The sequence below is a fragment of the Xiphophorus couchianus genome, chromosome 12 (assembly GCF_001444195.1).
Source record: "Xiphophorus couchianus chromosome 12, X_couchianus-1.0, whole genome shotgun sequence".
NCBI lineage: Eukaryota > Metazoa > Chordata > Actinopteri > Cyprinodontiformes > Poeciliidae > Xiphophorus > Xiphophorus couchianus.
In genome coordinates, this window is record NC_040239.1 from 15,549,519 (window position 1) to 15,568,618 (window position 19,100).

The 19,100-nt window shown below is 37.9% G+C and overlaps 2 protein-coding genes across 7 annotated transcripts in view; one reads left to right on the plus strand and one right to left on the minus strand.

The window, feature by feature from the left end:
- The first annotated feature begins 101 nt into the window (after positions 1 to 101).
- LOC114154253 (guanine nucleotide-binding protein subunit alpha-14-like) lies at positions 102 to 15,507 on the plus strand. The gene is made up of 7 exons (XM_028033183.1): positions 102 to 557; positions 10,591 to 10,775; positions 10,865 to 11,019; positions 12,421 to 12,549; positions 12,625 to 12,754; positions 13,997 to 14,150; positions 14,344 to 15,507. The coding sequence occupies exons 1-7, from the start codon at positions 437 to 439 to the stop codon at positions 14,532 to 14,534; spliced, it is 1,065 nt and encodes a 354-aa protein (XP_027888984.1). The 5' UTR covers positions 102 to 436; the 3' UTR covers positions 14,535 to 15,507.
- The window catches only part of vps13a (vacuolar protein sorting 13 homolog A), a 45,309-nt gene continuing 41,492 nt past the window's right edge, over positions 15,284 to 19,100 (minus strand). For 5 of the 6 annotated variants that reach the window (XM_028033178.1, XM_028033181.1, XM_028033179.1 and 2 more), the window contains 4 exons: positions 17,915 to 18,000; positions 16,434 to 16,557; positions 16,282 to 16,356; positions 15,284 to 16,193 (listed from right to left, as the gene is read on the minus strand). In XM_028033178.1, the coding sequence (XP_027888979.1) occupies positions 16,143 to 16,193; positions 16,282 to 16,356; positions 16,434 to 16,557; positions 17,915 to 18,000 (336 nt within the window). In that variant the 3' untranslated portion in view covers positions 15,284 to 16,142. Of the gene's footprint in view, positions 16,194 to 16,281; positions 16,357 to 16,433; positions 16,558 to 17,914; positions 18,001 to 18,223; positions 18,646 to 19,100 lie in introns of those variants that run through there. The other variant, XM_028033182.1, reaches the window with a different exon arrangement.

Sequence of the window (19,100 nt, forward strand, 5' to 3'; positions counted from 1 at the left end):
TTCCCATTTATCCTCTTCTATTTGTGGCCAGTGCCACGCCCTCCCGACTGGACAGGAAAAAGTTCAGCAGCCATCTCTCTGGTCCAGACCAACCGCTGCACTTTGACCTCAAGGACCTCAAAGAAGACGCTCCTCCATGAGAAGGATTTTCTAATGAATCCGCTGATCATACACACAGCTGGGAGAATAAGAACATTTCTCAACTGATAAAACCATTTTTTTAAATTAATTTTTATAAAGGATCAAATTCATTCCTTCTGATGATGCTCGACTCTCCCTCCCGCTAGAAGCTGTGAGCCGTGTGAGCTTTTCCCCCCTCCCCACCTCATTCAAAGACTCCAAAACTTCTTCTTCTTTTTTTTTTTTTCTTTCCTCCCCCTAATTTGATCGCAGACGGTTCACCACCATAGGGGCCTGCGTCTCAGTGTTGGGGAGGATGGCTGGGTGTTGTGTGTCGGCGGAGGACCGGGAGACCAAGAGGATCAACGACGCGATAGAGGAGCAGCTGCGGAGGGACAAGAAGGATTCCCGCAGGGAGCTGAAGCTGCTGCTGTTAGGTGAGCATCACCCAGCTGAGAGCCCGGGGCCCCGACCAGAGGCGCAGACAGAAAATACTTACAGATCAGGAAGGAATAATAATAATAATAATAAAAAATCAGGGTTTAATCTGCAGCGGTTTGAAAATGACACCAAACTGAATCTGTTTCACTTTGCAGGTTGTAAAAATTCAGTCCAGTAAAGTTTTAAAACATTGTTGACAACTTTCCTATTTAAGTGGATTTATTAAAACTCCCCCGTGGGTGTGACGGTCGGTGATTTATAAAAGTTTTTTTTTTTTTTTTTTAATTTACCATTACCTCACGGCTTCCTCACCGACCGCACCTGCACACGCAGATTTTCATGGAAAGTTGGGTTAAAGAAACCAACACACGAAAAACACAATTAAGCTGCTTTTAGAAATGAGCTTAATTGGATTAACTATATCAGTTTATCAGACCTTAAAGCTTTCATCAAATCCAACGTCAGTTTTAAGATCTTCAGTGGGTTAATAGGTTAATATATGTCGCCATAAAATGATTGGGGTCAGGTTAACTCCATTTTGGTTCTGCCGTATTTTTCTACTGCTTAAAACACTCGCGGCTCTGCGTAATTACTGTGTCAAAGATTTACCCACCATTTTTTAAATATATATCCTTAATGGAGAAGACGTATAGACTGAGAGAAAGGTCTGTTATTTCAAAATAAATAAATAAAAACACGTTTTAAGCTTCTACTAGGTCGGGTCTGCGTGTTGGGAGAATTTTTGGTTTTGTTCAGGAAGGAAGTGGAGAAACGTGGATGAGCTGTTATCTTTTCCTGGAGTGAACTTAGCTAGAAAGCCAATGGCCAACTAAGAAAATAGTTCAGACCAAGGAGTAGTCAGTTTATACAAATAATTTCGTATTAATATTATCACCTGAGGAAATATATTTGTGGTTGGGATTCAATGTAATTTATGGAAATGTTTGCAAATATGTCTTTATGAGATGCATCCAGTTATAATAACTGTAAGAGTTTCATAAACAATGCACATACATTTCATTTGGTTATATTTTAGTATTTCTAAAAGTACATTTGGTAAGTTTAACAATTAGCTAAAAGATAAAAAAAAAAACTTAAATTGATTTAGAAGAAAGACTCATTCTGCTTAGAACATTTGAAAGTAATAAGTTGTATCATTATGCTCATCTGATTTATTCTCCCATGATAAAAAGAAATTAATTTTGTGCATAAGGAATTAGATCTAAAATGCATCGACCTGTAGTAACTCGGTATTGTATGAAACCTTTTTTTAATGATCATCACATATTGACATTTGTGCCGGTTATTGGCAACGCCTGACTCAGTTAGTTTTGCTACACAGCTTTGCTTTAGGATTAGCCATCGCTAAGCTAATCAGTACAGAAAACAAATGAGAATAGCAGATGGTAAAAATCAACATTATCAGTTAAATTCTACTTAAAATGTCTCTATTTAGCAAAATAGTAGTATTGCTAAGATTTAACTCATCTGAAATTTTTAAAAAAGATCTTATATTTAATACCTTCCTATAATTCGGTGACCTGTCCTAAAATGTGAAGAACTAAAAGAAAATAATTGGTGTGTGATTAATTTCTAAAATGTCATTGAAATAATTATAAACTTTCAAAATTTTTTCCAACACGGTTAGCAACTTCCACTTGCTAGCTTGCATTAGCCGTCAATAAAACAGCTAAACAAGTTTTTACAGATTTTATAATATTTTCAGTCACATTACAACTCAGGAAATTTGAGCCATTTAATAAATTAAATGCCACTTAATAAATTAAATGGCTAACATTTAATACCGTCCCAAATTCATTTTTATAGTGCAGCTGGTGATCAGACTACTTCTAATTAGTGCACACTACTCTCTTTGTCCACTTCTGACTTTCCCACGTCTTATCACAGTGTTTGTTCTTTTGCACCGTTGGAAGCAGCCCGATAATCACAGAGACAACAGGCTCGTTGCATCAGTTTCGCTGCATTTTACTGCAGCGGTGTGGGAGAGGCTGAGGGCCACCACAACCCTGCCGACGCCTCGCTCTGTGCTGCGCAACGGAGCCATAACTAGCTGCTGCGGGCGCGCCTCATGCAAAACTCATGCAAATCCCACCACGGAGCAGAACATGAGCCACAAGTGAGCACCCACTGTTCGTTGGGAAAGGGTCGAACTCTTAAAGCAGAGAGGTGCCCTGGGCAGCTGAACAACAAATGATTAGACATCATAATATTTCAGATTTAAGGCAGCCTAAAAATCCCTCTGTGTTTTACTGACAGGCGCTTAATAAGAAACCTAATGGAGTCAGACAAGCTATGTGAGGAACAGGAAGAACAGCTTTAAGGAAAAAAAATAAAAACATATTTCTAGGCCACTTTTCAGGTTAGATATTTAGTAAAAATAAAAACCAATGACCAATTATGACTGCATAAAAAAACAAAAACAATGTTTTCACCATCTGAAGTCGTTGCTTTGGACACAGATGCTAAGTTGTCCGAACTGTTCAGCATCTTGCCTGTAGTTTCACTCATTAAGCTGGTCACTGACTCAGAGCTCTCCGTGGGTTTCATTAAGGTGGTCACAGGCCTGTAGAGAGAGCACGAGCGGAGTGAAGCAGAACAAAAACAACACAATCATCTACTGTATGAAGTAGTTTATTTCAGTGGCCTTGTATCTGAAAAAGCCACAGGTTGATAAGTTGAGCTCCAGCCCCGATTCTGAGCAAATGCAAAGAAAACGGAGATAAAAGAGCAAATCTTACAAAAATGAAATTCAACAGAAAAATGTACGTAGTCTTTCATGAAGAATGTGGCATTCAATAAATAATTTAAAAATCATTATTAAACATTAACTATCTAAATGTAGATTTTTATTTGTTTAGACTCTAGTGTCCTTTATTGAACATCAAATAGGCAGGAAATAGGAAGGAAAGAGAAATAGAAAGAGAACAGGAAGACATGCAGCAAATCACTGGACCCTGGAATCAAACCCAGGACGACGGCATCAAGGACCACAGTGTCTACCAGCTGAGCGACCCAGCACACTTTATGCTTTGATTTAACCATGAAAGACACATTTTAATTCAAAATCTCATTTACAAGATGGCTGCAGCTCAGGACAGAACTGAATAAAACAGAACATCAAAGGTCACAAAAACTAAGACAATACTCTAAACTAAATTAAAACAACTGCATATATGAAACTGTGAAATCACATAACCAATCAAAACACTTCCATAAATGAAAATTAAATAACCAGTTACAACAATTCTTTCTTTTCTCATTTTTTTTTTAATGTTCTCTGTGAAAACTGAAAATGTAGCATCTCTAATTTGAAAATTGGTAATTTCATTAATGATTTTTAAAACTATCGGCATTATTTAAGCAGATCAATTTAAATACTCACTTCAAGATAGCAGAAAACAAAAACAAAAATAAAAAAAAAAGTGATGAATCAACACAAAAACTGGGGGCGTGAACCGCAGCAGGGTTTTAAATGTCTGTTTCATCCCTGTACTTCAACAAGGCCTCGGCCCAGTGAACCGCCTGCTGCACAACAGATATTTTGTCAGACGAATTTATGTAAATCATACATCAGGGGACGTTTTTGTTCTTGGAGCACGGCACAGCTTGGACTGTGGAAAAATCAGTTTGTTGTACTGACTTCTTCTTTTGCATCCTGCATTTGCCTGAAAATCCCACCTGACCGGCGAGTTTCATTTGCACAAAACATAGCAGGCACGGTGTAGCCATCCAGTAGTACGTAGTTCTTATCTCTGGTATGTTAATGCCACTCATTCACACTGACTGTGCTTCCCTGTCGAGGAAGTGTGTGTAGCTGTGAGGCTGCGGCACATCGGCAGATGTGGACAAGTCCTTTTTTACTCACAAGGAAACTATGTCAAGCAGGCATACACACACACACACACGCATGCACTAAAAACACAAACAAGCACAGCTACAATTCAGCTTAAATATTGTATTACACTTTAAATTATTCATCACGTATTTTAGCTTTACTACACGTTCTGTCTCACTGAGGGGGTTTCCTATCTGTGACTCATACCGGTGTTTTCCACTTAAACTTGCATAGAACCACAACGATCAAAAACAACAGAGAGGTCCAACACACAAAACGCACCAGCCTCGTTCAACTTTAATTTGCAGGGAAAATGGGTTCTGAGGAAAAGTTTCTCTTTAGAAAAGTTGAAGAGTTTCAAAATGTCAAACTTTTCTGTTAGTCGCTTCACTACTTTGCGGTACAAAATATGAACCTGTTGCTTCATAAATACAATAAGCAAAATAACAATAATAATGCTGATGGTCATCCATTAAGCCTTATAAGTCTGCAAGTAGGTCCAGTTAAGAAGAACAGGCCATCAACAAGGGCAGTTGTTTAGTAAATGATGCCTGAGTGAGCACCTCCTTAGGCCAAAAAAAAAATTATATTTTGTAACATGAAACCGGGCTCAGTTTGATTGACACCGTCAAACATGTCAATCAAACTGGATTTTCAGTCAAAATCCAGAAAATTCCCTCAGTTATGGAGTGGATGTCAATGCTGTAAAGCACAGACTGATAACCTGTTCCTTCAGCTGGCATCAGCAAGCCGGCTGCATTTACTCAACACACCGACTGCACACGCTAAAAGTAAAATAAAAACTAATTCAGGTTGTAGCTGAGATTTCTTTTCTTTTCTTTTTTGTCGCTCGTATGCCCTTTTCTTCTATTGCCACCCATGTTTCCCACATCAAACCCACAATGGCAATTAGTTTAGTCCTCATTTAGTGCTGAAAATATTCACCTAAATTTACACTGCCTTTAGTCTGGTCCTCTTACTTTGACTGGACACAAAAGAACATCCCAGTTTTTGTGGCTTTTGGCTCAATCTGGATCTGATGTTTGATTCCAAAAGTCCAACCAATGTCGAGAGCAAACGCATGAAAAACAAATGTGCAATAACTTCAAAATCATTTAAACATTTACCATTGTGAGCACTTTGGAAATAATGCATGTAACTGTTTTCGCATTGTTATTGTGTTTACCTGAAAGATTAAAGTTTAGACCTCAGGAGGTAATAGATTTTAACAATGTGCATTTATTCCACTATTGTGCAGAATGTGTCCAGTGCTCTTTGTGATGACGAGCAGCTTGTGCGATGTTTCTCTTTCTGCTCACCGATGTAGAGATTTCATTGTTTCGCTGCTTTGTTTGGTTTCTTAAAATCACTGAAAATGTGTGAAAATGTAAATTTAGTAAGTCTACCAAAGACAAAATAGCTTATATATTGCCTCTTTTGTGAATAAGAAGCAAATTTTTTCATGCACAAAGTCTGTTTTTATTTTATTTTTATGTTGTCCCGGAAACCCGGTATCAGTCATCACTTACCAGTCATTTTCCCAGGATAGAAACAGCATTTAGTTGATATTTCTAAACATAGAACCTTGATAAAAATCTGTCTGTTGGTTCTTGGTTAAGAATGAATATTACAGCATTTTCTACTCCAATCTAGGGAACAACTACCAGACACTGGGTGATTAAAGTTTGTCTCTTAGCACATCTAGGTAGCTCAATATTTTTTCTGCAAGACTTTCAAGCCTAAACTCTTCAGAGGTGATAAAATAACATTTTAAGTACCAGAACAAGTGGAAATATAATCTCCTGATTCAAGTGGGCCTTAAAGAGTTTGTTTAGTTTTCTGATCTGACCAAACTCTCATGAGCTCATACTGTTGGTAGCCTGAGTCCTGGTCCACTTCAACACCAGACTGATGAAGAAGCAGAAAAGAGGAAGCCTCAGGTTTTTCTGGTGTTGACGATATTTTGATGAAATCTCTGACTAAGCTGCACAGAAAAGCTGAATTTCCTAGCAGGCAATGAGGTTTGTGTACTTGTGAACACGAGGAGTGTCCTCTTGCTCTCTGCTGGTGGAAACATTCACTTATTGCATCTGTGAAGGCTTTTATCAGCCTGATCCACCTTTACCTTGAATCACAAACCTTGCTGGAGATTATTCCATTTATGTGCTCAACTCTCAGATTTCTGTACTATTTTTTAATTAAAATGCAAATAGGTTTTTTCAGGCTGTGTAATCCTTTTATAATGTTTTGTTGTGTTTTGAGAGAATAAACCAGTAGGCTAGGCGATTAGAAAACAGCCTCCTGGTTAAAAGATAAATAATTTAAAATCTAAATTTAGCTGGGGCAAGAATAATTTTGGGCTTAAGCAGTTATCTGTTTTGAAAGTTTTTATTTTTGTAAATCAGCCTAAATGTGGAAGTTATTTGTAAATCAAGCCATTTTTAAAAAATTTACATTTTACTCAGCATCAATTTTTATTAATTTAATTTTTTTTTACAAAATAATCTTGTCACATTCCTCAATTATTCAGGTGACCACCTGGAGCAGAGTTTAAAAAGTTTGTTTCATCCTGAATTGCGTATCTAGCGCAGCAGCAGCAGCATCTGAATTTGCCTCCTTTTCTGCCTCGCCTCCAGGAAACTTGACTTGTAAACAAGGTACATTCAAATGCAGAAGATTTGGCTGAAGTTTGTATGCTGAGAAGAAAAGAGTGGACTTTTCCTAACGCCATGCAAAGCAGAACACGAGATGTGGAAACTTCTGGAACCGGAACTCAGTTTGCAGTTTTCATCCTTAAATTTATTTGATTGGTGACGAGTATCCACTAGATCTAAATAAAAATATTAGAACAAATTAAAATTTGTAAGCAGTTATAGACTTTGTTTGAAAACTTTGTGAATCTGCAGATGGCAAGTCACCTGATGAAGCATTTTAATATTCAGGGTGTATTGATCCAAAGTCAGAAGTGACACCATCTGCCTGAAACCATGGCGTCCGCATTTGAAGCAAGCTAGCAAACTGATTTTGTCATTGGTTACAAAAGCTGAGTGTGAGTAGTCAACGCAGGATAAATTATTTGACTGTACTTAAAACATTTTACTTTTCAGCAGTATTAGAGTTTATTAGGATCGTGTCTAACTAATATAACCAGTTCGACCTGTTATGAAAACGTAGTGGTGTTTTCCCACAACCTAAGTGTAAAAAAACTCTTCAGAGACAGAAGACGGCTGAGGTCGTCTGGTATTAAGTAATCACTTGAAAAGCATTCTTACTTGGGATTCAAATCATCTGCAAGTTGGATGACGCGAGTCGACTACAACTTCCTGCACCCAAATATTAGCAGACTGGTGCCTTTTTGGCAGTCAAATCTGCATTCAAATTGTTACGTTTGCCTGCAGATTCAAGCAGGGACAAGTTAGTAGTCAAACGTTGTCATAGAACTAACTTGTTTACCTGTTTTTTTAAATTATTATTTATTTACTTTAATCTGGCACTAGGTAACAAGATGTTCAGAAACGCAGTGAGTGACAAGTTATAACTGCAGGGCGTTTTGTAGAGTGGCCGTGTGTGTGGAGCAGCAGAGAAATGTGGATCAGCTGCTCTACTTGAAGTATTTACATGTTCTTTCCTCTTCATTACAGAGGGAAATGTTCTACTTTGTGCTCCCCTGAATGAACCCTACAGCCTATCTGTGACACTTGAGATAGAGATTTCTCAAATGTATGAAAACATTAGGACATGCAGGGCCGGGCTTAGAAGGATGAGGGCCCCTGGGCTGGAACCAATCTGTCCAGGGCTGTCTGAAAACTAAGAAAAGGAAACCTCTGGGCAACAATCCCCTCAAACCTCACAGCTGAAAACGAGGAGACGGTCAATCATTTCTCAGATTGATGTCAAGAGATTGGTAAATAGCTACAAAAGGTTTCCCTAAAGTAATTTTACTGGCTGTTCAGGCGTAGGGTGTCTTGATTGTTGTTGTTTAAAAAAATTCTTTTTTTTACTATATCTTTTGCTTCTTAAATTCGGTTCAATCACTTTACGTTCCTAAAGTGAACATTGAAAATATTTTTTTGAAATAAGTGCTGCCTTATCTTCGGTCTCCTTGCCATCATACTAATATTTAACTCCAACCAGAGATTCAATATGGAATCTGACTGGGCCGCTTCAAAACATTAAGATTTCTTCCAGCCTGAAGAAATATGTTGGGAAAATTAAACAGAAAAACATCCAGTTACTGGTGTCTGTGAAAGTTCTTAACAAGCAGTTCTTAGAAATATTGGTCAAATAGTTTGGTTAAATCTGCTGGATAATTTTATATTTATACAGTAGATGTTTTAGTATATCAAAAAATATAAAGACTTTTTTTTTTAACTGCCTAGCATTCTTACTTTCTGTAAGCCAAGAACAATTTACAACAATTCCTGTTGCATGTTTTGATTGGGATTAGACTCTGCTGAGTTCCCAATTATTTCTTGGAAATAAAATCTATTATGAGATTTATGAGCACTCTCACTATTTAAACAAACTGTCACTACCCTGAAAATAATACTTCCTTACAGTTTTTAAAAATCTCTCTAACAACATCTAAGCTCTCTTTTACTGTGAGCTCACAAAACCTTTGCCTCTCATTTCTCATGTTTTTCCCTCATATTTTCAAGGATATGAATGAGCTCAGTCTGAACCATCATATCTTAAAATCACATGAGTAATACTCTTAGATTTACTAAAAATAATCCATCCATTTTCTAACACCCTTGTCCCTTAAAGGGATCTGGAGGGTTGCTGGTGCCTATCTACAGCTAACATTCTGGGCGGGAGGCGGGGTACACCCTGGACAGGTCGCCAGTCTGTCGCAGGGCAACACAAAGACATACAGGACAAACAACCATGCACACACCACTCACACCTAGGAAGAATTTAGAGAGACCAGTTAACCTAACAGTCATGTTTTTGGACTGTGGGAGGAAGCTGGAGTACCCGGAGAGAACCCACACATGCACAGGGAGAACATGCAAACTCCGTGCAGAAAGACCCCGGGCCAGGAATCGAACCCAGGACCTTCTTGCTGCAAGGCAACAGTGCTACCAACTGTGTCACTGTGCAGCCCCTACTAAAATAATATTTCCACGAAAACATTTTAGCACATGTTGTTGGCCAGGGGGCCATTGCTGTACGCACAGTGTGTACCTTCAGATTTTACTTTAAGAAAAACAGACGGGAATTTATTTATTTATTTTATTATTATCTAACCCTCTTTACTATTAACATTTAGGAGAAAAAAATTTCTATTGTGTCAAAACATCTTGTACGTAGCAAGTGTGTGCGAGTCCGAGTCTGTGTGAGTCCGCACGCCAAAGCCTAAATGTTATTGTTTACGTTTATTTGGCGGCTTGGCAGTTTTTCACTGTAAGCTAAAAATGAATGAGCAGAGTTTGAATCCTCCTGTAGTTCTAAGAGCGGTCGATTGGATCAGGCCAGAGCTTTTTACCGTGTGCTTTTTACTCCAAACTGGAGTCTACTTTTTTCCAGACTCCAGTTTGGAAAATGGATTAAAGTCCATTCCGCCATCTAAAGCTGTCTTCTGCATGTTCCCCACTGACAACTTGACATTTTTTTCTGATTATTTCCCACCAAATCTTTACGAATAGCAAATAATCATCAAATCTAGCCAGACCGCAGCGCATGGTAGACCCAAAAATATTATCCTCCAGGTAAGGCATGTTTACTCTTTACTTCGGGACAAATTGCGACAAATCCATTGAATTGATTGACAGGTGCCATCATATCAATTGAACAAGTGCACGCGCCTGACAAAGTGCATAACAGAGGTGACGAAACACCCCATGACTCCCCACCTCAAAAACGAATCCGGCGACGCTGACCTGACACCTTGATAAACTGCTTAATTATTGAAGACAGGAACAATAAAAAAGGACAATTTTCATTATATTATGATATTTTACAAATTAACTTACTGAACTTTTTACCTTTTGTAATTGAATTCAACATTTTAGTAAATAAAAGAGGCAATTTTCTAAAACTGGCAGCCAAACATTGAGACAATTAGGAGTTTTCTGAGGTTTGGAGCCCGTATCTCAGTTTCTAAATGCAAACATTCAATAAACGTAGCAAAATAAAACAAGTTGTCGAATGTCTCCTCTGTCTCTGAACAGGCACGGGTGAGAGTGGAAAGAGCACCTTCATCAAACAGATGAGGATCATCCATGGAGGGGGGTACACAGACGAGGACAAGAGGAGTTACGCCAAGCTGGTCTTCCAGAACATCTACACATCAATGCAGACCATGATCCGAGCCATGGGGCCGCTCGGCATATCCTTTTCTGATCCGCAGAACCAGGTGGGTTAGAAACCAGTCTGAATGAAAAAAAAACATATATTATACATATAAATCCATCATAAGTCAATTATTCCTCCTCTTTGTTGCAGAACAATGCAAACTCAGTCCTGGAGGTAGAGGTGGACAAGGTGGAGGAGTTGGATCAGAACCTTGTTGTTGCTATCAGGAACCTGTGGAAAGACGCTGGAATCCAGGACTGCTACGACCGGCGCAGGGAGTACCAGCTGTCCGACTCCACCAAATAGTGAGACTTTCACCTTGCAGTTGCTTACAGCACATGAAGCTAACCCAAGTACTCAGCAGAGGAGACAATGGCGGCTGTTATGTTTCTGCAAATTTCATGTATGAATTCAGGACAGGAAACACCAAGCTTTGCTAGGCTACTTAGATATTTATTGTCGTACTTTGGCTCTTTTGACCTCTCCCAGTGCAAACTAGAAACAACCAATCAGAGCCAGGAGGAAGGTCTTAGTGCTGTCAATCGCCCCTCCATGTGGCACAGCTCATCCCCTCTCATGACCCTCTGCTAAGCTATAGCTAGCAGAGCTTGTTATAAATGCTGAAGCTAGTCAGCATAGCCACCAATGATGGCACTCTAAACAGTTTTCCTGTAATAGTGAGTTGTTTCTCCACCATTAGCATATTTGGCAGCGAGTACACAAGGATGATTAACAACATTAATTAACATTAATTCATGTTAGTATGAAAAAATCCGTATGTGTCTTTCTATATAATGTATGTAAACTTTTGATTTCAACTGCACTTTCCAGAGGCCTGACTTTAGTCCTGAAAATATCAGATTTTGATTGGTCTATTGGAATAATTTTCTGAGATACAGAATTTTGGGGTTTTCATAAAAACGCAAAAGATAACAGCTTGAAATATTTTTATTTCATGTGTCATGAATCCCTGTGAAATGACTGGTAATAAATATTGTACTTTTATGCAGCTTTCTGATTTTTAAAGATATATTAGCAGCAACATAAAAAAATGTTAATTCAGAGAACTGAAAAAAAAATCCTATATAATATCTCTTGATTTTTTGCTTTCCTAAAATTTTGACTCATAATTCTAATTCTGCCATGGCAGCATACCAAAATGAAACTACTGAATCTCTATTATTGGTTTTGGTGCACTCACCCTGAAATAATCACATGTTGGATCTTTACAAAATAAAGGATGGATCTCTGCTGCTTTATTCACACCACATAACTGAGTCATGTTTGTTCCCATGTTTTTAAAAATATACAGAGGAGCTTTAAATAGAACATAGAAGGCATGTTCTATTTAAATGTTAATATTCCTGGCCATGCAGATGAGCTCCCACTCATAGTGGAACAGAAATTATTCCTAGTAAAACTGAACTCTGAATTGACCAGAGTTGAAAAGAGAAAAGCGCTTTTTTTTTTTTTTTGTGGGTTTTTATTTTCAGAAATGCAAATCATATGTTAACTAAAATGGGCTCCATTTCCACTTCTGTAAAGCAACAAAGCTGTTGTCTGTTGATTCTGCCAGACGTTTCCATATTGAGAGCTTCATGCTTGCTTTGTATCAGTGCCCTGTTTGGGTTTCTGGCTTTTAAAAACCCTGCTCTGGTTCTTTTTAACTCAACCGCTCATAATGTCATTGCTGTAAATAATTTCAGCTATCTCACCGACTTGGATCGGATTTCCCAGCCTTCCTACCTGCCAGACCTCCAGGACATCCTCAGAGTCCGAGTGCCAACAACAGGAATAATTGAGTACCCCTTTGACATGGAGAACGTCATTTTTAGGTAATGTCATTTACAGGATCCCTCTCCACTGTTGGCCGCCGCCGTGTGTACTCATTGTGGCTGATTTTCTGGCAGGATGGTGGATGTTGGAGGTCAGAGGTCAGAGAGGAGAAAGTGGATTCACTGCTTTGAGAACGTCACCTCCATCATTTTCCTGGTGGCGCTTAGTGAGTACGACCAGGTCTTGGCAGAGTGCGACAACGAGGTGAGACTCCTATCTGAGGCAAACACGTTTATGCAACTTTTTTTTTCTTTTCTGTTGAGTTCTGTCCTGCAGCTCACAACTGTTACAGAACCAAAGTAAAAAAAAAAACCCTGATATGTTTGAATGCTAAACTTGAACATCAGTGCATGAGAAATAAGAGTGAACAATGTCTCCATTTCAAGTTTTAGTTCAAGAAGTCAAGATTTTCATGTTCATTTGTCAAGTGAGGAGAACGTTAAGGGAAATGTTGGTGACTATTAGTTTGGAGATTTAACAAACTGGCATCGTACAGGCAGAATTAAAAGCGTCGGCGTGAGCCCAGTCTGCCTCTAATTTCAAACACTGCAATAATGTCGGTGCTCAGGTTCCACCCATCCTGGTAACTTTGGTGCCCAAAAACTGTCAGAAAACACTCACATTCCTTCCGACAGAGTCACTAAAATAGCCTACCTTTTATTAGCAAGCCAGATCGGTGCAAGTTTCATCCCTCTCTCATTATCCACCTTGTTCAAAACTGTTTTCTACTGCTATCAGCTCAAACTCAGTTTCCAGTTAGTTTCTACCAACATGTAATCCTAAAGTAAGCTAAAGCTAATGCTACACATGAACGGTTGGAAGAACGTTGACACACTACAGTGACAGCTGGATCAAATGTTGTTGGGTTTTTTTTTTCTTATTTGGCTCAGACATGAAGAAAATCATAGTTTTTGATGACAAAAAAGAAAAGCACAATAAAAAAAGAACTTCCTTACTTTACATTAGCTTAACTTTATGCTTAGAAATGACAGCTGTGATCACGTTGATGGTCTGGCTGTTGACTCACTGTTTGAGCCATCAGCAAAGCCACTCAATCAACTCTTGGATTCTTACCCCTCAGTCTGTATTTGTCTTTTTCTTAAACTAAAGATAAACATTTTTCCCTACTTCCGGTGCAAACTGTGCTTCCAACAGAGGGTTAGGGTCAGAGTATGGTTTTTGCTTTACATGTTTACTGCCGCTGAACTCCTGCAGAGAAGATGTCTGTTGTTTCCAGAGGGTACAATAACAAATGCTACATCATCTATTTAAGGAAAAAAATATCCAGTTTAGAGGGTGTATATGTGTTTTATTAATGATCTGCATTAAAAACCAGCGACAAAGCATATTTAGGTTTCATAATTTGTAATGTTTTATGCCTTCTGATATCATGTCCCCTTTGAAATGTGAGTTTAAAATGTGTGTTCACTGTGGCACCTTCCTTAGAACCGCATGGAGGAGAGCAAAGCCCTGTTCAAAACCATCATCACCTACCCCTGGTTCGAGAAGTCTTCTGTCATTCTTTTCCTCAACAAGACCGACATCCTCAAGGAGAAGATCATATACTCTCACTTAGTCACCTACTTCCCTGAATTCACAGGTCAGATTTATTATTCACTCATCATTAAGTCCAGTCTGACAGCTTGGCTAGTAGATGGCATGAATCAATGCTAGCATTTGAGTCAGGAAAGTACATCTAAATTGAAAGAACTTGTGTTTTCAGAACCACATTATGCTTCAACTCATAGTTAAGGGTGTTTTTTATTAACCGGTACCTCGTCTCTCCTTTGCAGGGCCTCAGCAGGATCCAGCAGCAGCTCAAGAATTCATCCTCAAGATGTACCAAGAACAAAATCCCAACAAAGACAAGAAGCTGTACTCCCACTTCACATGCGCCACCGACACCGAAAACATCCGCTTTGTCTTTGTGGCCGTGAAAGACACCATCCTCACAGCCAATCTGAAGGACTTCAACCTGGTGTAGCTACCACTAAAGGAAATGCCATGCAACCGTTTACCCATATCTCACGTAAAAGATTTTCTGGATCAAATATTATCCCAAAAGCACAAGATCCAATTTAGCTGAACAGCTGGAACCCACGAGGCATAAACAATGATTTGTGTAGGATATTCTGCCTAAACCGTAACTTTGTATAGATGATGTTTATCTTTTCTTTTCGGGTCTGCTGTAAAGGCTACTTTAAAGCTGTAGTAAGAATATGAATGCTAGAAGTAGCTCACCGACTTACCTGATGTGTGAATAATATTCTTTAAAAATATAAATCAAAATGATATAAGAGGCCTTAACTAATATATCTCCATTTAGAGCATCTTTAGGCACAGATTTTGCTGCGAGAGGCTAACGTACTCAGAACGTTTATCTTTTTTAGGTGTACATAGTCTGAGATGTACTTATAGACGCTGACCCTGTTTATTTAAGTAGCAATGGAAATATTATTTGTTGATGCTGTTGTAAAAACTGAGAAGCAGAAACATGTTCTTGGTACTATAGATTAATAAAGACGGCACTGAAATTTAAGAAGGTAACTGACGAATATTTTTTTATTTCTCTGTGAAAACAGCATGAAGAAAACATTCAGACAACCCTCTCAAAAAATAACACAACAAAAAAAAAAAATCAAATGAGGGAGAACAAAAGGTAGAATGGCATCAGAAATATTTACTCTTGGTATGATAGAAGGAAACCTGAATCTTTGAGAAAACAGTAGCCAGTTATAATTAGAACTCCTTTATTTTTAAATACATTTTTCTCTGCATATTTCTTTTGTAAAGTTTGCATTGCATATATATATAGTACAAAAACATGAAAGCAACATTACCATCTGAATTCCACAGACTTGATGTGATCAAAGTAACTCAAATGAACATAGAGATAGAGTAGAAAAATAGCATGCATCTGTAAATTCAACTAATTCTTGGAAAATGTGTACAAAAAAGTAAACCTTGAAGAAGAAAAAGGAAAACATTGAACCATAATGATGTTACAGTAACACTTTGATTCTCTTTTACATGATCTGGTACATAATTAACAGCTTTAAATGTTGAATGTGCAGTTGGTAATTTGGCCTCTGTTATTTAGGATGCTTCCAATGATATTTCTACATTTTCACACAAATAAAAACATAATTAATAACAAAGAGGAATAAATTCAGTGACATGATGCATTCGACAGTGAAAAATAAAACTAAAGACACCTAAAAAGGTATTAAAACACCCTGACTTTTTTCACTAAATGTTATAAAATGTAAAGGTAAACTTGAGGATTAATGTTGCGCTGGTCAAAAAGACCAATGAAACTATATTTGTGCAAAAAGAATGAGTGCAATTAGAGTAGTGGCAAAGTTTGGTGAAATTAATTCTGAGATTCTGTGGTGAAACACTAATAGCACTTTTTTTGTTTAACAATATAACTCCTGTTTAAATCTTTCACTCCTAACTTCATGCAGTCAACAGAAAAAAACATTTGCGCGCTGTTTACACACGTAGGGACGTAAATCAGACATGCAGTGAAGAGCAAAGGCACTGACACACAAAGATCATGTGTGTTTTTAGCACATCCTATTCTTCAATATTAGTATTTAGGTAAACGATCTCTGGCATCCTCCAATTTGTTGAGAACCCACTGAAAAAGAAATTAGAAGTCAGAATAAATGAGTTTCAGTCCTTTGTAAAGCATGGCTGGCCTGTTCTCCTAAAAATTGTCAGCTTACCTGGGCAATCTCTGGAGTTTTGAAGTTTATGATCTTCCCAAACTCTTTGGCATGGAAGACTGATTTCACTCTTTCCTGTATGTTTAGAGTTGGAATTCAATTTATGTCGGCATGTTGTGAACTTTTAACTAAACAAAAACTAATGTTCATACCTTGGCTTCAATTCGCAGTCGACGTCCACCAACAATCTTTGGGTCCATTGTGAATTCTTCAAAGAGATACTGCCACTCGCAGGTCAGCTGACCAAAGGTGCCTTTAGTCACAAAAAATATTCCTCTGCAAGGCAGAAGCATCGAAATGAGCCAGTTTGGTACAAGTGTAGTGTCAATAAAGGTGCTTAGAACTAGTCAAAAGAACAAAAGCTGTAAAATATTTTATTTAAAACAGAACCAGAGATATTTTATAAATACTTACTGCTCTAATTCCTAATATTATAAATATACTTTTGAGGAGGGCAGGATTTATCAGAGCCAACCTTCAGCCTTACCAGCAGTTCCCAAACTGCTCCATTGATCATTTATTAGATCCATAGATCTACTTGGACGTGTTTGTGCCAGAGTGACCAACACGACCACATTAGCTGATTGCAACTAACGCTAAGTGAGGAATGGGAAAATATCCTGCAGCAGTGTGTGACCAAGCTGGTGACTAGCATGAGGATGTGGTGCCAGGCTATTGTGGCAGCGCGCTGATCTTATTTGCTAAATGAATAAATTGTTCAATTACTGATAAGTCTTGTTTAGTAGCGGTAGCAGAATATGCTGGCTGATATTGCCAAAGGGTTTAGCAGTTTTCTTCAATCAGTCCAACCCACATATTCAACTCTGCTGCTTGACCCACAAATGCATTTTGCTAACGAATGTGACATCACTGAATGGAAATAAAGCTTTCCACAACGGCATACAGTGGGGCACCACTTATTCACCTATTTGCAGATTTTTCTGTGAAACTCCAAACTATTCACTGTGAATCAGCCTATTTTTTGAACAGCACATCTAAAATATTCATAAGAAAATGCTACCTGGCACACAGTTGACTGGGGTTTGCAAAACAGCCAAATCAGAAACGGCATTAATTTTTCTTGGCACTGATTGGCTGTGGTAATAAGCTAGATTTTTCATGTTCGCTTCAGCGGTATCGCTGAGACGATTTCCACTGTGCGTGATAATGCAGTTTAAGCCATATTGGTCTTTGAAAAAACGGAGGCAGTTATAAGTGTTTTAGAGGCGACTTCAAGCATTCGCTCATTTTAGCTGTTTGCAGGCGGCTGTGGTTTCTAGCCTGCACTAATACCAGGGGTTGACTGCAACATTCATTGCCAAGAAACACAATTACAAAGAAATAATCAACCAAACCTAATTTCTTTTGTGATTGTGCTTAAATGCGTGTTTTGCACTGAGACATTACTGTTATTAACCTTAAAACATTTTAAGAGTTTGTCAGGACTAAACTTGTACAGCACTTTATACACCATTACAATGCAAAAAGGCTTCATGGACATCTAGTGATGGAATTATGAACTACAACAAAAGGCTGTTAGCTCTTAGGCTAACAACCTGCTCAAAATAACTGATGTCTTTTGAGCTCAGCAAAAATGTTATAATTTATTTGACGAAGTGTCAGAGCTGCTTACCTCTTGGTGATCATGAAGAAGTCTGAATCGTTAATCTTGGCATGAGCAAAGTATCTATACTTGGCAAAACGTCCGTTTTCAATTGTCTGCGAGGAAAAAAAGTTTAAAAGAGAAAATGTGATTTTTTTTTTTAAAAACAGAAATTATTTGCAGGTATGCAAGATGATTTAAAATATGATGAACTAACTGCAGGAAAGAAGCGACATGGTCCACAGCAAAATGAGTGCATGAAAATATGGAGAAAACTTAGAAAATGAACAAAGAGCAAGGGGTGAAGGGAATAGATGGGATGAAACAAACAATGGAGGCTAGAATTTAAATAATCCTTTATTAGCAACAAAATCGAAGTCAAAACTGATGATAATGAAAGATTTCTCAAACAGAAGCTAAGGAATAAAAGAATGACTGACATAAAAAATAGGAACAAAAATAAATCTGACAACAATGGATTCATGAATGATTAAATGAATGATACTGACTCAATAGGAACAAAACAAACATTTAAAAATGAAATACAATACAAAATTACAATCTTACATTCCTCAAAGGTTATCTTAAAAGTTCAACAGTTTAAACTAACAGAGATTATAATCTGTAACTCTCCAGCACAGACTATGCACAAGTACCAGAACTACTCTACATCACAGCTACGGCGGATTTTAGCTGTTTTACTCATCATCCTCATCCTCGAAGTAAATATTTTTACTCCTTTCAATGTAGGCCAATCGCCTCTGTGGACATGACAAGAGAGAGGGAGGAGGGTCAGAACAGGAAGGACTGGAGCTTCTTAAACTGAGACAGAAACTCTGGAAAAGGCTCAAAGCAATCTAGAACTTGGTGTCTAAAGCCATATTAAAAATAAATAAACAAGAGCAGAATAGGTCACAAATAAAAAACATTTTCAAAGGCTTGGAAAACCAGAGAAGTTTACAAAATAATAATCAATTTGGAGATGGGCTTAAAATCTCACAACCTCAAGAGTTCTCACACTAAAGTCAGAGCACAAACGTATCTCTTCACTACCAAAGTTTAATTATTTTGTAAATACATAAATACAGAGGCTATTTTTGTAAATAAACACAAAAACATCCTTTGCACCCGGTGTGTGTGTGCTCTACCAACTGAGCCGCTCTGCACACATTCACTACATTTTTACTGAAATCATTTAGCCATGCTGAATATAACA

Coding starts and splice junctions, on each gene's coding strand:
- LOC114154253 (XM_028033183.1), top strand. CDS start 437: ATGGCTGGGTGTTGTGTGTCGGCGGAGGACCGGGAGACCAAGAGGATC. Junction 12,550..12,624: donor ATGGAGAACGTCATTTTTAG/GTAATGTCATTT, acceptor ATTTTCTGGCAG/GATGGTGGATGTTGGAGGTC. Junction 14,151..14,343: donor CTACTTCCCTGAATTCACAG/GTCAGATTTATT, acceptor TCTCCTTTGCAG/GGCCTCAGCAGGATCCAGCA.